The 16155-nt window shown below is 37.1% G+C and overlaps 1 protein-coding gene across 1 annotated transcript; it reads left to right on the top strand.

The window, feature by feature from the left end:
• Positions 1–7260: 7260 nt before the first annotated feature.
• On the top strand, positions 7261–15643 carry LOC126790509 (prolyl 4-hydroxylase 1). Its single transcript, XM_050516768.1, has 12 exons — positions 7261–7398; positions 7852–7899; positions 8178–8246; positions 9585–9637; positions 10539–10604; positions 11440–11514; positions 12260–12334; positions 13428–13498; positions 13598–13649; positions 13763–13852; positions 14733–14825; positions 15002–15643. The coding sequence occupies exons 1-12, from the start codon at positions 7335–7337 to the stop codon at positions 15107–15109; spliced, it is 864 nt and encodes a 287-aa protein (XP_050372725.1). The 5' UTR covers positions 7261–7334; the 3' UTR covers positions 15110–15643.
• Positions 15644–16155: the final 512 nt, after the last annotated feature.

Raw genomic sequence — 16155 nt, 5'->3', positions numbered from 1 at the left:
TGTTGTAGTTGTCGAGATTTGGTTCGTCCCTCATTGTCTTGATCGACTGCGAGATTGCTGGACATGCAGTAAAAGAGAGGTTGGATCGAGTTATGAGATCGTGGCGGCGCAATGTAGATCCAACCATATGGATTTGAAACAGGTTGGGATCTTTGGATCAGATCTAGGGAGGACTTCGTCGTGATGCAGTGTGATGTGCAACAGTGATTTGATGGCAGTGTGAGATGGAATGACAATCCCAATGCAGCGGTGAGGGTTGGAAGTTGAGTTGTTGTAGTTTGGGGTATATGCTCTATGTCCCCTCCCCCCCCCCCCCCCGGCTGTCGTTTGGCACCACTTCAAAAAAAATGATTCCGAGTTTGGTTCACACTCTGACAAAATCAATCGAACCAAGTCTCTATTCTCTCTTCTTTGATCGGCAATCTACACCTCAATTTCGTATAACCCTCACCCCACCACCAAAAAAAGTTGAAATCAAGATACAATCTCAATCAAATGAGCTAAATAGTAGAAAGAAATTGTGTACAAAATTAATAAGCCATACATGTTTTATTATAATCAACAATCGTTAATCCCTTATAACTGTGGGGTAACCGAATAGGAGTGAAACCCTTTGATTTTATTTTTAGAAAAAGGAAGCACATGGTAAAACCACATGAACTACCCTTGTTTTTGTGCTTATTAAATCTCACTGTTCTAAAACAAGGCAACTCTAGCCACCTAGGCACTCCAAGCTTGCACTCAGATACAAAAGATTTCTCGTCAAGAAAAAAAAATAAGGATGAACTATGATCAATGTAAATTTGTTTATGGTTTTAGGAAGTAAATGCAAGTGGGCCGAAAAGCTTGAGCCTAACACGGGCCCGACTCATTAAAATTGGTTCTGTCCGGCTCGAGCCCATTATTTTAGTGGGACGAGCTAAGTCGAGATAATTTAGCCCACAAGCCAAGTGTCACGAGCTGCACAAATGGATGTGCCATCGTGACACTTCCTAGGCGCTATGCCGAAGAAAGGGTGTCGAGCGACAAGCATGCAGGCTGTTGGCAAGGTAATTGGCTGTCAGTGGCATGTCCAGGTGGCAGTTTCGTAATTAAGACGAACTTCTAGGTTCGAGGTACTTAAGCTCGGAATTTGGGAAAAGTCTGAACATGGAAAATGTCCGGGACGTCGAAAAGAGTTGAATACACTTGACGGCATATTTTTATGAGCTTGTATGAATTAATTATGGAAGTTTCCCCTCCTCGGATATTTGATGTTTCCTCCTATAAAGTCTAGTTTTCTCCAATATGCTCTATAGGGGGGTACCTGGTGTCTGACTCTCCACCACCCTCGGTGCCGGCCTTATGGGGCGCTAAGCGAGTCACTCCTGGGGGACCTTGGGGAACCTAGGAGCCGGGCGGATGTCACCAAAGAGTGGTGGCATGCGTTTCCATGAGTCAGGAAGTCTCATGGACAGTATTGGCCGGTAGGCCGATATTGCGGGTCCATGCGGGTGGCGAGGTTCGTACGTGGGCGATCCTTATGCCAGCGGCATGGGCGAACTTGTGGGCTTAAGGAAGATGTGTCGGAACCCCGTGGTGCGCAATGGCCACGGAGTAAAGCGACGTGGGCATAGGTTAGGGGTTCGACCTTGTCCAAATGAAAGAGTTGCCAGCAAGCACGGAAGGGCGACACCGTGCTAGAAGGAAGGAAGCCTATAGTGGGCAGATGCATGCAAGTGGCCTATGAAAGATATGCTGGCAAGACGGATACGATATCGGATGATATGTGGGAGGTGAGCCGTGGAGGCGAGCCTCGCCCAACAAAGTTAACACCCTGGGGGCCGAGTTGCCTATATGATTATACCCCATGGGTGAAGTGTGGCAAAGGATGCCTATATGCCGAGTGAGCTTGATGAAGGATGCTCAGGAGGCAAGTGACGTGCGCATGCTTCCAAGGGACGGTCAGATAGAAGAAAGCGAGGACCATCAATGTCTCGACCTACTGTCATGCCGCTTGCTACGAGGTGCAAGGTGCACGCTTGTTAGCAAGGGGTTGGCATGGAAGCCTATCGATTTGGGCGAGTGTCATGGGAGCATCATGACATGGGGAAGCGATCGGTAAGGGGGTTGGCATTGAAGCCTATCGGTTGGGCGAGTGTCGTGGGAGTACCATGACACGAGGAAGCGATCGGTAAGCGGATGGCATGGAAGCCTATCGGTTGGGCGAGTAGGCATGGGAGTACCATGACACGAGGAATCGATCGATAAGTCACAATTTGTGAGACTCATGTGTGAGTAGCTTTCGTTGGTGGAACCTCACCAGCAAAGGAATGTAAGAGAGTATGACCAGTATGACACGGGAGGCGCACAAGTAGGAAAAGAAAGTTGGCATCAGGAATGCATGTTGAGTTAGGCTGGCCTTGGTTAGGAGTAACCTTGGCGCCGCACGGGTCATATTCCGCTGCGTAGAAAGTCGGCCCGTGACACCAAGCCAGCCCAATTTCATTTTGAGCACAGCACAGTCCGGACACGATAAATTCATGTCCAGCCCGTTAAGCATATAATTGTATACTATTTATATAAATATTTGAATAATTATCATTATTAGAACTAAATATTAAACATTTTAAATCAAAAAATCTTGATTATTTCATTATTTTAGCTACTTTATTTCACATATGTAACGTTTTAGAAATAAAATAATAGAATATGTTGTAATATTTTATTTTATTTTACTATTTTAATTGCATAATTTTTTTATTCTAATTGTGTATTATAATGTTAATGAGTCGGGCCCACCCCCCCCCCCCCCCTTCTTGGCTCGGCACAGGCCCCGAGCGCAGCCAAACATGAGATTGGGTCATGGGCTTAATATTTAAGCAAATTGGTCAGCCTAAACCCAACACGAAAAATAAATAGGTCGGACCAAGCCTAGCACGGACATTGTTTTGGTTCACTTAAAATGACCGGTCTAGCCCATTTGCTACCTCTAGTTTTAGAGGCATTACTCTCTGCATTTTTGGCATGTTGAGTCCCTTAACTTTATTACTTTGACTTACTTTCGTGTTTTAGAGTGAAAGAATTGACAAAGGAAGATGACATGAGAATATGAGAACGTGCAAGGAGAATGTTGTTGACGCATAAAATTTCATGAAAATAATATTCATTAAATAATTAAAGTAACAATGAGCCCGACAAATTGCATACGTTGCTTGAAAGTTGACAAGTCAACAACATTCCGAGAGAGACACGCGGCAACACATAAATGAATATTCAGGAATAAAATATCTAAATTTCGACTAAAATTAAGTGTTAAAACTCTTCGACAATTCGGTGTTAATTAAATCGATTGATCATCAAAATAGAAGTTTGACCATTAATCAAATTTGCGGAATTCCTTAATGGTCATAATTAAATCAATTTCAGATATGATAGGTTTAATTATAGAAATAAATATATTTAAATTAATCAAGTAATTACGATTAATTATACGATTAAATAAATAAAGTTAATTCGGTGTCATTAATTCATTCCATACGTGGAGAAGCCTTGACACTATAAATACCATCTCCAAAATCAAGAGAAGCACTTCAACGACGGAGAGGAGCACAGGACAAGGAAGACTTCAGGCGTAGACGGAGATGACGGAAAAACCAAAGAATTAATTTTGAAGCATAAAAGCCTTCCAAGCCCGCGAAGAATCAACAAGCTACCAAATAGCCTATTCTTTCACAAGTTTCAAATCTTGAAGTCGTCAAACTCCACAAGAATCAATAAGCTCTCAAGTAGTTGATTCCTTCACCAAAGCAAGCTACGAAGTCGTCAAATTCTTGAATAATCATTAAGCCCCCAAATAACCGATTTCTTCACCAACCTCAAGTCCAAAACTCGTCAAACTCTCGAAGAGCCACCAAGCTACCAAATAGCCGGTCCCTTCACCAACTTTAGACGAAGTACAAATTCCCACACACCATCGCTCGTGGCCCGAACCTGATCAACATCAAGCTTCAACGGCCCTTGATCGACCTTCGTCTCCAAGTCTACAACAAAGCAAACTTCAACAAGCTCGTGGAGGGTCAACAAGCACCAAGCAAACGTGTCGATCCATCCACTATCAAAGTTGAAGAACATTCACCATGTGACGCTGCTCGTGGTTTAAGTCCAATTGAGATAAAGTCTATATGGCCCTTGGTCAACTTTATTCTATAAGTCATCAACAAGACGAGAAGTTCAAATCAAATCCATTCAATTCAAGATCAGTTAGTTGATATGTTTTTCTTTTTCACATTTAGAGAGTACTGGTTAGTGGTTCCCGAGAAATTATAAAAGATTTCTAATTAAATTTTAGTAAAAGAGAAACCTAGAGATTTAGTTAGTTGTTCTTTCTCCATCCATGCACAACCATTTGAAGAGAAGCCAAATTAACAACATACATATCAAAACTTGCACCTTGTGGTGCTAGCACATCCACAACATTAAAAGTGATTGTTGATCGATCTCCATGGATTTGAAGCATATTTAGATAGTATGCACCTTATAAGTACATTATTAGATACTTAAAAGTTAAAAGTGACTAAAACTATTTTAACAATCATATTTATGTTATAAAATAAGTAGGTGGTTACTCAAAGATCTAAGAGAGTGCTTATACATGGGATTGTTAAAATGCCCTGCCCCAAAAATTACTAGTAATTGGACGGTAAATGGTTGTAATGTGGGATTTCACAGAGCATCGTTTAAACATCAAAAATCATTATAATAGTTATTAAAGTCGGGTTCATCAGGACCATAGATTTTAATTATTTTCAAGTTCGTGGTTGTTGATCTAACATTATATATAATTGAGGATGAGCACAAGGAGGGGGAGTTGACTCTCGGGGGGAGGGGAGAACATGGGCCACCACTTGAAGCCACAACTACCTTCTCCTGCCTCCGATTAGTGAAACCCGAGGGTATGAACCAATTTTTGTCATCCTCGTTCCATCTATAAAATGATCCATGAACCAAGGGCTTCCGAATTTGTAATTAAAAGATGAGAAGTAGTTTTAAATTCGTGCGTTGGGATAACTCGACGAGAAATTGAGGTTATGAGCTTCTTAAGTCTCTCTTTTGGGCTCCCAATTTTCCCATTATGTTGCTCTGGTTCTATGTTGAATTATGAAGAATCAAACTCTAATCTCTTTTTTGTCTTTGTCTCGATGCTTTTGGAAACCTAAACCACGGCAAGCTCTTCTTGTTTGTCATCAATGACAAGAGGATGAGGAATCCCCAAAGCAAAAGCTTGATAGGAGCAAGACACTGTTTCTTGCTCAGAGTGATAACCAGCCACCGATTTTCTTTTGGTAAATTTTCGGAGGTAGAAATCCTTAGTTTCATCTAAACCACTTTATATTTGAATTACTTTTGAGTAATTTAGATATGGGGTGTTACAATTGTACTGTAAAAGACAGCTTTGGTCAGTCCAATGAAAACAAACTTTTGTTTGGTACCACATGAGATGAATCCCTAAAACCCAAAAAAACCTTCTTATACAATGACACCAAAAATTATTGGACTATCGAAGCCAATATCTCATTATTTTTTCTTTTCACCTCTGCATTATATTCTTCTCAATTTTGGGTATCTCCCTATATCATTTTTTACAAATCTTCTTCAATATGTATCTTGGTTCAATTTCTCTCAATTCTGGGAAAAGACCCAAATGCCATACCTTTCTTTGATTTCTCTTCTCTCAATCTCGTTGGGCTCTTCTTTTTTGATTTGGGTGTCGATGATGAATCACATTGGGGCGACATTTTGGCTCAAGATCAGATTGATTTTCTGACAATAAGAACTTGTGCTTCGTTACACAAGTGGTGGGCTTTGAAAATTGGGAACCAAAGCTGTAAAACAATTACAACATTGGATGAAACTTTTAGAATTCTGGTTATATACATATTCATCGGTTTCACTTTTCCTTTATGTAGGTTTTTCAAGGGTAATGAATGAATATGGTTTTCTTCTCATGTTGAAGATAAAAATGAATGAAATATGTTTTTTTATTTGGAAAATGAAGAAATATTGATCTGAGTTTTATTTATTTATTTTTTGACTTTTCATAAATGACGTTAGCTCTATTATTGATGGTATTGTAATTGGTTTGCTAACTTTGCTCCATAGAAACTTGTAATTCTCATAGATATTGTAATTAGTATTAATGATGTTGTAATTAGTCCATTTCAATAATCGATGTACAAGATGGCAGTGCCTCTTTTAAGGTGTGAATTGAGATTATGAGATCTGATTCCTATTCTTCATTATGAGATTGTAGGTTGGTGGGGTGTGGGTGGTGTTATTATTGATTATGTGATGATATTGTACTACTAGACATGTGTAATGGCAACCATAAGAATAAGCTTGGCTTGAAGAGTGCTGGACACTAATAGAATTTAAGTATGGCTATGACAATACCACGTAACAAACGTGCCTTAAAAGTTTTAGTGTTATTTGGTGACATCTAGTGATCAAACTAAATGGTCATTGGCTCGGGTAATGCCTAGTTTGGTATTGTGGCAATTTTTCGAAAAATATGCTTTTGTTGTACTTTGACAATAATCAACTGTAAAACTAAACAGTTTTTTATTTGGTAAATATTGCTTTTATTAGTATTATCGATAAATAAATTATTTGGTTAATTCGAAGCAAACTATTGGAGAAATGGTCAACAAAAAAAACATGATTTTAAAACATATTAATAATGATTATAGATTATAGTGTTATTTGAGATTTTACTGAAAAATATTAATATTTATTAAGTTTTGAGTTAAAAAGATTCTAAAAACAACATTGAGATTGCTTTTAAAAACTGTTGTGAATGACCGACAAATTCTAAAAAAAAAAACTGATTTTTTTTTGCAGTTACAAAACACTATAAAATTTAAAAGGCGACATTGAAACTGGTTCTTCTTTTATTCCAAACTAGCATTTAGTTTGATATTGAGTTTTGAGTAAAATAAGTCTTTATATTTAACTTATAATGATGTTTTTCTGTTTGATAAGTTTTTTTTATAATGTGCTTATTTGTAAAATTTAGTTTAAACAACTATGATTTTTAAAAACAAATGAGATCTGTTTATTCAAAATGAGTTTTTCAATTTTTGAGTTTTTACCTTTTAAATTTAATTTGATAGAATGGAACACAGTATTATCGATTTTATTTATTTCATTGGAGTCAAAACACCTTGACCAGACAAAGTCGACAAATGTCGGATTTCCCTAATCACGCAACGGCTGTCTAAACACACACACACTGACACACACGCACACAGGCACTTGTGTTGGGTTTGCTCCTGAACTCCAACTGCCAGTCTGCCATGGCTGCCGCAATTAAGGTTGTGTTCGGACTTCTTACGTTTGTCACTGTCGGAATGATCATAGGTAACATCCCCCGGCCCCCTTCTCAAAGTTTCAATCTTTCTCCGTACATTTGTTATATTTGCCGATCCAAAACCAAACAAAGATCCTGTCTTCGCATTCAATTCAGAGTATTTAGTCAACCCCATCTCCTCAGGTTCACTTCTGGTCAACTCTATCAGATTAAACCATCCCAATTTCTGGGGGCTTAAATTTGTGATATTTTGGGTTCTGAAATGGTGGGTGATTTCTAATGAGCTGTTGGTTTGATGTCAACTTTGAAATGACAAATTCGGAACCAAAGAATTGTTTGTGTTTGGAAAATCTCAATATAGAGATGCTATGGATATTGCTGAAGGTGAATTATATATAAAATTGGCATTTGATGGTCATTTGGAACACGGATCCTGTTTGTTGAATGGTTTTAAATTGTTAGTACTACTTGGGTTTTAATGAATCACCATCTTGAAATTGCAGGTGCTTTGTTCCAATTGGCATTTATACGAAGATTGGAAGAGTCATATAGTATGTTTCTGTTTCTATTCCTGTTCCTGTTCCAATCACCATCTTCATCTACTGTAGCTTGTAATATATAACTGCTAGATTTTTTTATGCGCATATCTTGTTGGTAGAAGACTTTCCTTTAAGTACTGAATATCTCAGTTTCTCAGTTTAGTTGAGTACTTGTGGGCAATCTTACATCAATTACAATTTATTATTATGTTGTTGGGATCATCGAACACGTAGAGTTTTTGCATTTCTTCTACTAGATGATTATTCTCTTTAAATGTTTCCCCCTTCAGGATCTGAGTTTCCACCTGCAAGGAGAGTGGGCAGAACTCTAAATGATGGCTATCTTCAGTTCCCCCGAGGTTAGTATGGCTGCTAACAAGTTACATTAACTGTGTAATTTATATTAAACTATTTTGTCTTCCTTGTTTGGAAACTTTCATTAGAAAATCTTATGTTACTCCAGTCTGTTATTTCATCTTGCATATATGTTAAGAGTAGGTTGCAGTTGGGATAATAAATCTGAGTACAATAATTAACATATAGATGTAAGCTAAAACTTGTTAAGATCCTTAAACTTAGTTGCTAACTAGAAGCATGGCCACTACCATACCCAAAGCCTCCCAATTATGTAGCCCTACTGTCACCAACAACTTTTAAATTTCTTCTCTTGTGTCCCTAATGGATTCCTCTGAAGTTGCTTCAACCATTACTAGATCATAAATGTACAAAAGGGAGAGGATGTAAGTTGGACTATTTGATGCAGTCCTTTTATAAATCTGAGCATACTACCTTAAAGAAATTGAGGGACCTGTCTAAAACCAGACTTGTCCTAAACTGGGTTCCAAATAAGCTTCACTGCTGAAGGAGTGTCCAAGGGTGAAGGAACTAAAGTTGAATGGGGACCTTCTTACAAAACATTTTTAATCTTATACCAGCTTTTATAATTTGCTCTTTAGCTTTCAATTAGAGGATGAGTAGATGCCCTTGGAAGACTATTTTTGCTGTGACGAGTCAATGTTTCAAGTACTTTCAGCTAGCAGTCGGTACTTGGTGAAGATTTCGGGAGCAGTCAATATTTTCTGTGGCTTTCAGATTATTTAGATGTCATATCAAAGAATAAAATGGTTTATCCATACCAAACATTTTTCCAGTTGATGGGGGTTTAGGCTTTGAAGGTAACTTAATGGATAAATGAGGGAGCTATCTTCGTTTTTGGTGTTGTTAATCAGATTGGTGAGCTCTGAAGTGAATGACAAATGATAAAAGCTGGAGTCATCTGGAATTTTCTCTTGCTAGTCTGTTGATAGACTAGTAATATAACTCAGATTAATTTTCATCAGCTGCAATATATATATCTACAAAGCTAAGTTCTACCCAAGCTCCATGGGAATGGAAACACCTGTAGTTTGCTTTAAGGAGGACAAAGTCTTCAAAGCTCTGGTAGCTTTTAATTTGGAGCTTAAATTTAGTAGGGTATTTGACAGGGTTTAAACTCATTGTATCATGGTTGTATATGTAGTTGCTTACTTCTTTGCTTATTTTGATGCTCAAATCAGATATAACTATAACCCTTTATGACATGCATGGATAATAAAAGACAGTGATTTAGATATGATAGAGGACATTCTGTTATGTTCATTTGGTGCAGATTGAATTTTTTTTTTTCAAATTTCTTTCCTTCTGGTTTAAATTTTCAGGTATCCCTCATTGGACCAATGACAAGGAAGCAGAAGTGTTACGCCTTGGATATGTATGTTTTCCTTGCCCTATTTAATTTTTCTCTCTTGTTCTTTAAGATAGTTACATGCCTATATGTAATCAAAAATAAAAAACTGACGTCAGGAATCATTTAATTTAGTGGAAAATGAAAGTTTGACACTTGGAGTCTCCTGAATTGTTTGGTGTTGTATATCTTTTACATTTTCTGGCAAGGGAATGACTGTCACAATTTAACACAAAGAGTGCGTTAAGGACAGCTACTGAGACAACCTTGATCTAAGATCCATGAACATTGTTTTAACTTTGTGTGGTTGCTCTATTTTCTTCCACAATTTGTAGGTTAGTGAAGGTTGGAGCTTTTTAAGCTCTAAACTAGATGAGGTTGGATTGATGGCTGCACCATATCCCCAGCGCTCAACATAGTGCTGCAATAAGTTGATGACAATTTTCCAGTAATGCAAGTGATATATGCTATTTTACGCCTAATAGAAGTGTTAGAAGAGAAGAAAAGAAATGGCTGAAGTGTATTGTTATTGATGTTGCACTATGAGCTTTATAGCAGCAGTGGGAATATTAAGACAACTCATATACAACCTATTACTACACATAAAGAAATCTTTACAACTCATACACAACCTATTACTACACATAAGGAAACTTTACAACTCATACACAACCTATTACAATCAATGACAGATTTGTTTCTCAACAAGAAGTTGTAAAAAATGGCATCACCAAATATTGAGAGAGATATGAAGTTCATTAAATAATGAAAGGGAGGATCATAACGAATTTAGTTTAACACACTTCATTTATCCTTATATGACTTTTATATTTGGTTGAGGGAAGGAATATGTCATCGTAAATAGATTTTTGCTGTATATTACATATATTACAATTTTAATTTTCTAACTCTATTTTGTCTACTGTAGGTTAAACCTGAAGTTTTAAGCTGGTCACCTCGAATAATTCTGCTTCATAACTTCTTGAGCATGGAGGTATGCTGTTCACATATCTACTAGCATCAACACCAATCAAATCACTGTTTGAGACCCATGATTCTATTATATCATCAAACCAATATTTCCTAGTTCACATGATGAATTCTAAACTGTAATATGAATTATATTGGCTTCATGTACTGTGCAATATTTATTACCTGGCACGACTATTTATCAGCAACTAAATAACTCAAAGAGTGTCATGTTTAAATATCCCAGGCTAGAATAGTGGTCACTATAAATTGATTTTGATAAATAGAAATGCTGAATGTCAAGTTTAAATATCCCAGGCTAGAATATTGGTCACTATATTCCAAGTTTTATAAAGGAACGATGACTTCATGTAGTTGCAGTGGATTTGAGTTTGGAGCTTAGGATATTTCATAGGGATTACGAAAATAGAATTACTAAAAAGTAATTCTGCAGAACACAAATTATGGAGCATTAAAACTTGATACAATTCACTGGCTTTTTAAGTTAAGGAGAAACATGTCATTTTCACTAATTTAAGTTGGTTTGTTCTACTAGATTTTGTAAAATCATATCTTTGCTTTTTGATGTCAACTATTCAGTTCTATTTTAATTTAGTAGACAATGGGTCAACCATTAACCTTAAATTACAGAGTTGTTCTCCCCATGATATGAATTTCTGTTTTGTTGATCCTAAGCTGCCAAATGCAAGGTTTTCAATATTGTTTGGCAGAAAATGTTGAGTAAATGTTGAGCGGAAGTATCAAGATTTTTGCTTGAGCTATTATCTTTAGTTCCCTAATCTAAAAAAATGAAGCTGTATAACATAGCTTCTAAATTGAAAGTTTTATGCCCATTACAGGAATGCGACTATCTTAGAGCAGTTGCCTCTCCTCGCCTTCAAGTATCCACTGTAGTGGACATTAAAACAGGAAAGGTCTGTACCCTCTTCTCCCAAGTTGGAAATTATCATATGACTGGCGGATCTTAGTTATGCACTGGGTGTTCTGCCTGTCCTTTTCGTGCAATTTTTGTCAGACCCACAAAGTAGTAATGCTTTAATGTTGTCTTGAAGTTAGGGCTGAAATCTGCATGAAGTATTGAGTACTTTCTACTTGTTTTCCTTTTTTTTTTGGGTCTGAACATGCTTGCATTTCTTTAAAAGAAACTTGTAAGCCATTTGTATGGCTGCTTATAAATTATATCAATTGTTAGTGGTTGATTTGCATCTTGATGTTCACCAACTGTCTCGAGTATATAAGTTTAGGTGTTCATCGGGCGGTAAGGCTATGTATACCAATTGTTAGAGCTCAATTTTTTATGTGGCTGTTGTTGTCTTAGTTTTGGTAGTGCTTGTTCTCTATGGTCAGTGCATTAGTTGTACGCTTCTATGTTCATTTGTTTTCTTTATCATCTCAAGATAATAAAAACTCACATTAATTGCCAGTTGACTAGCATTACATTGCAGAAATGTTAAAGCACAATCTCTTTTATTTCATGTCGCAGTAGTTCTATCGTTCTTTTATAAATTTTTGTTCCTGTTAGCCGCATGGTCAGTTGCTCAAGTTAGCTCTTGTTGTTATCCATGGGTTTCTTTGATAGGTCATGGTAACTTGAAAGCTATTGCTTTCTTCTTTCCAGTGAAGTGCATAATCGATTATACTGTGTATCCATTTTTTCAGGGGATCAAGAGTAAGGTTCGTACCAGCTCTGGTATGTTCTTGAGTCCTCAAGAGAAGAAGTTCCCAATGATACAGGTAGTTTATTTTCAGTATAGTACTTTCCCATTCTACATTAATCGGGGCTTATTCCATATTAGATGTAATTTTTCTTTTTATAATGTTGGATTTGTAGGTTTGTTTTTAATTTACGCCAATATCTGAGAAACTAGTGGCACATACCTGTGTCTTTGCTCAAAAGGAAAAGCAACCAAAATTGCAACTTCATCTCTGATTAGATTTTTTTTAATCTTCAAAAGGGTCATTACACTTACGTTCTGAACCTTATGTGAATCTATTTTCCACTCTGGTCATCACCTACATGTACCAGTCATAATTCTTACATAGACTTCGCGGCCTGCCTCTTCATTTTATACTGCACGGGAGTGAGCTTTCAAGTGTCACTCTTGGGTATTGAGACTATTAATTTGGTTAGCCCTCCTTCAATCAAAATCTCAAGAACATGATTTTTTTTCGTGGCATTCTGGGATTAATTCTTGATTTTCAATCCTTAAACAATTTATTTGGAGCTTACATTAATGTGTCTGGCTGTTCAGATTTTTTGGCAATGTTATGATAGTGGCTGCATAGATATCATGTTGAAAGTAGAAACAGTGTAGAGGTAGTTTAAGAGATTGTGAATGTGTGACAAAACAATGTCACAGATTGAACGAAGGATACCTGGGTACTTGAATTAAAAAGGCCTTTCTGTCCCATATTCTTTTCTTTTACTACTGTGGAGATTATTTATCTTTTAGTGGTATTCAACAAGTAGAAATAAGTGGTATACATCATGCAGTATTTGTTATAGTGATACTGATGGAGTAGTCAGAGTACTTAAAGAGTTGAGACAAAATATTGGATGTGGTTTCTTTGGCCGAGTGATCATTAAATATGCTACTGTCAGAAATTCATTTGTACTTGAGAAAGCCTGCATATCTGTTAACTATTTGTTTCCTATTTTATATGTGTATGTGAAGTGGATAGGGAAGGAGGTAGGAGTAGAGGAATATGCTGACATTTACTTGTATTTCCAACATTTATTTACTAAAATTAATATAGAGTTTATTTGCGGTTGAAGAGCAAAACAAAACTCCATCTAACTGTGCTCCTCTTTCTCTTACTCAATCAGGCAATTGAAAAACGTATTGCTGTCTATTCTCAAGTACCAATAGAAAATGGGGAACTGATTCAAGTTTTGAGGTACGTGATTTATTTGAGTGTGAAGTCAATTTTGTCAACATGCAGAGCTATATATCTAGTATCAAAGGGGATTCAAAGCTAACATCTGCAGCAGCACAGGTATGAAAAGGATCAGTATTATAAACCTCATCATGACTATTTCTCTGACACTGTAAGTTTCTATACCCCCAGCTTAAACTTGCCGTTTCAATTGAAGTAAACCTTGATTCCTTTATCGTGAAGTGTGATATTAACTTATTGAGATTCTTCTTTCTTTGCTGACAGTTTAACCTGAAACGTGGTGGTCAGCGAGTGGCAACCATTCTGATGTATCTGAGTGACAATGTTGAGGGTGGAGAAACTTATTTCCCTATGGTACTTTCTTTTCCTAATTGGAAGCTTCACTGCATGTTGCTGTTGTTGTTCAAACCCACCTAATAATTTAATGTTCCCTTGACTGAATAATGCTGATATGGTTGAGAAGAAAATTAGTGGGCTGGGCAACATGTTGGAAGAAATAACTAGGTTGTTGTGAGGATTGGATCTTGCCATCCATACACATTCATTTAATCTTTTCAGACAAAAGGGAAACAATATTTTTTTCTTAATTTTTCCCTCATGTCCTAGGTATTTGAATGATTTTACTAAGTTGGGCATTTCCCACAAAGGAAATTCAAGTCCCCACCACTAGGAAATGCTAGAGACCATTTATTCTGAAAGCAGAGATATTTTTTGTCTTTCTATCTTGTATGAAGAGGCTGTGTATTTTGCTGTACAAATAGGGAGGGGGGACATTGGCCCCAAGGTCCCACAGACTTGGACTGTTTGGTCAATTCAGCACAATTTTGTATATATTTGGCTTGGTGAAATGAGAGACCCCTTCTAATGTATGGGAGTAAAAACATTATTGAGCTGAGGGCGAGAGATATGTTAGACTGTTAGTATAGCTCCTTACAAGAAACACTTAACAAATTCAAGGACTTCATATTATAGAAGTTTCAAATGAGTGAGTTTCTTGGTACTTCCAAACTTTTCATTCAAAAAATGACCAATATATTCTGAATTTTCAAGTACAATATTTTAAATCATGATGATACTTGGTGCTCGTCCATGGCAACTGTTTTCCTCAGGTAGAACATATAGGATAATATATTATTCTCGGTCCTATTTCTCTTTCCATCTCACTTGTGCATGCATCATGTGTTAAAAAGTTGCACAACAAGTCTGTTTGAAATTTGAACGTGTGGGATTTCAGGCTGGCTCTGGTGAATGTAGCTGTGGCGGAAAAGTTGTTAAGGGTATGTCTGTAAAGCCAACTAAGGGAGATGCTGTACTTTTCTGGAGCATGGTTAGTTTCCCTTTCAAATGATTGCATTTTCCGCACAAAAAAAAAACACAAATGATTATTTGCCTTACATGGTGAATTGGTGATGACTTATTTCATTTTTGATACTTTTTGGCTTTTTGCTTTGAGTGGAGTAGAGGTTGTTGGTCTGACCCAGACATGTGAACTTGAATTTTCAGGGTCTGGATGGCCAATCCGATCCAAATAGCATACATGGAGGGTGCGAGGTGCTAGCTGGGGAAAAGTGGTCAGCCACAAAATGGATGAGGCAAAGAGCTGTCTCCTGATTTTTCTAGCCTTGATCCTCTTATATTATATGAGTTCTGGGGCTTTTACTTAGTTCTTGAGATAGATAGATATGTACAGTCAGATCTCTCTAAGCTATGATGGACGTCAAGTTTGGGATTCCAAATATTATGGCATCAAGGGCAGCGTTTATACCACCCAAATATTATGGCATCAAGAGTAGCGTTATACCACCACCCAGTTTAGGTAGTAGCGGAATTAAACTCTGATAGAAAGTGGAGAGTGCATATGATCACGGAGTAGTATTGAGATAAGGTGCATCTTGTAAAGAAATTCAGTTGCTACGACGGGATACGCAACTTTGAGATGCTTTCTTGATGCATATCTAGCTTCTTATGAACTTTTTCTTGATATCATTAATGGAAAACTTGTCTGTCAAATTTCCTTCCAAAGTGTCTTACCTTGTACAAGTGTTTATAGCATTGTCGCTCTCAGCTGCCGTTTTCTGGAATGCGGTAAGATGAAGCTACTTTGCTCAGTGTGACCTCTGCATCTATTGCCATATTTTAGTATAATACGTTGAAGTTATTTTGAAGTTATGATCAGTTTTGTGGTCGTTGGTAAACCGGTCATTTCGTTTATGTTTGATATTAGGGAGTATTGGATCCAAAGGAAGGGACAAGGTGTAGCTGACATAGTACAGTACCTATCACGAGGAAAGTTAATATCATGAAAGAACATTGAACATTGTTGAGGCTCAAGAAGAAAAGATACAAGATTGATTATGTTCAGTGGAATATGTCTACAGCACGTTCTTCTTGTTCTCCAAGGGCATCATTCAGATGAGGCTTTTATACCAGTTATTACAAAGAGTTGTATACTCTTCAACCTGAATGGAAACAAACAGAATGAACATAGCTTCATTCTTCCTAATTGTGCCTGCAAACTGAAATCGGTCAGATAATTTACAGATGCCGCAACTACAAACCTAATGGGTGTGATTAATGAGCCACAGTGATGCGGCAGTTACAAACTAAATCCGTTTTTCACAGAATTGACAGACCTCAAAACTAATGAATGAGTAATA

Source organism: Argentina anserina, chromosome 4, assembly GCF_933775445.1.
Source record: "Argentina anserina chromosome 4, drPotAnse1.1, whole genome shotgun sequence".
Classification (NCBI taxonomy): domain Eukaryota; kingdom Viridiplantae; phylum Streptophyta; class Magnoliopsida; order Rosales; family Rosaceae; genus Argentina; species Argentina anserina.
Note: the sequence above shows the minus strand (reverse complement) of the source record. Positions and strands in the feature narration are given on the sequence as shown.

Excerpts from the sequence above, each read along its gene's own strand:
- LOC126790509 (XM_050516768.1), top strand. The coding sequence starts at position 7,335 with ATGGCTGCCGCAATTAAGGTTGTGTTCGGACTTCTTACGTTTGTCACT. Across the intron at positions 9,638-10,538 it reads AAGTGTTACGCCTTGGATAT|GTTAAACCTGAAGTTTTAAG; the intron begins GTATGTTTTCCT and ends TGTCTACTGTAG. Across the intron at positions 11,515-12,259 it reads TGGACATTAAAACAGGAAAG|GGGATCAAGAGTAAGGTTCG; the intron begins GTCTGTACCCTC and ends CCATTTTTTCAG.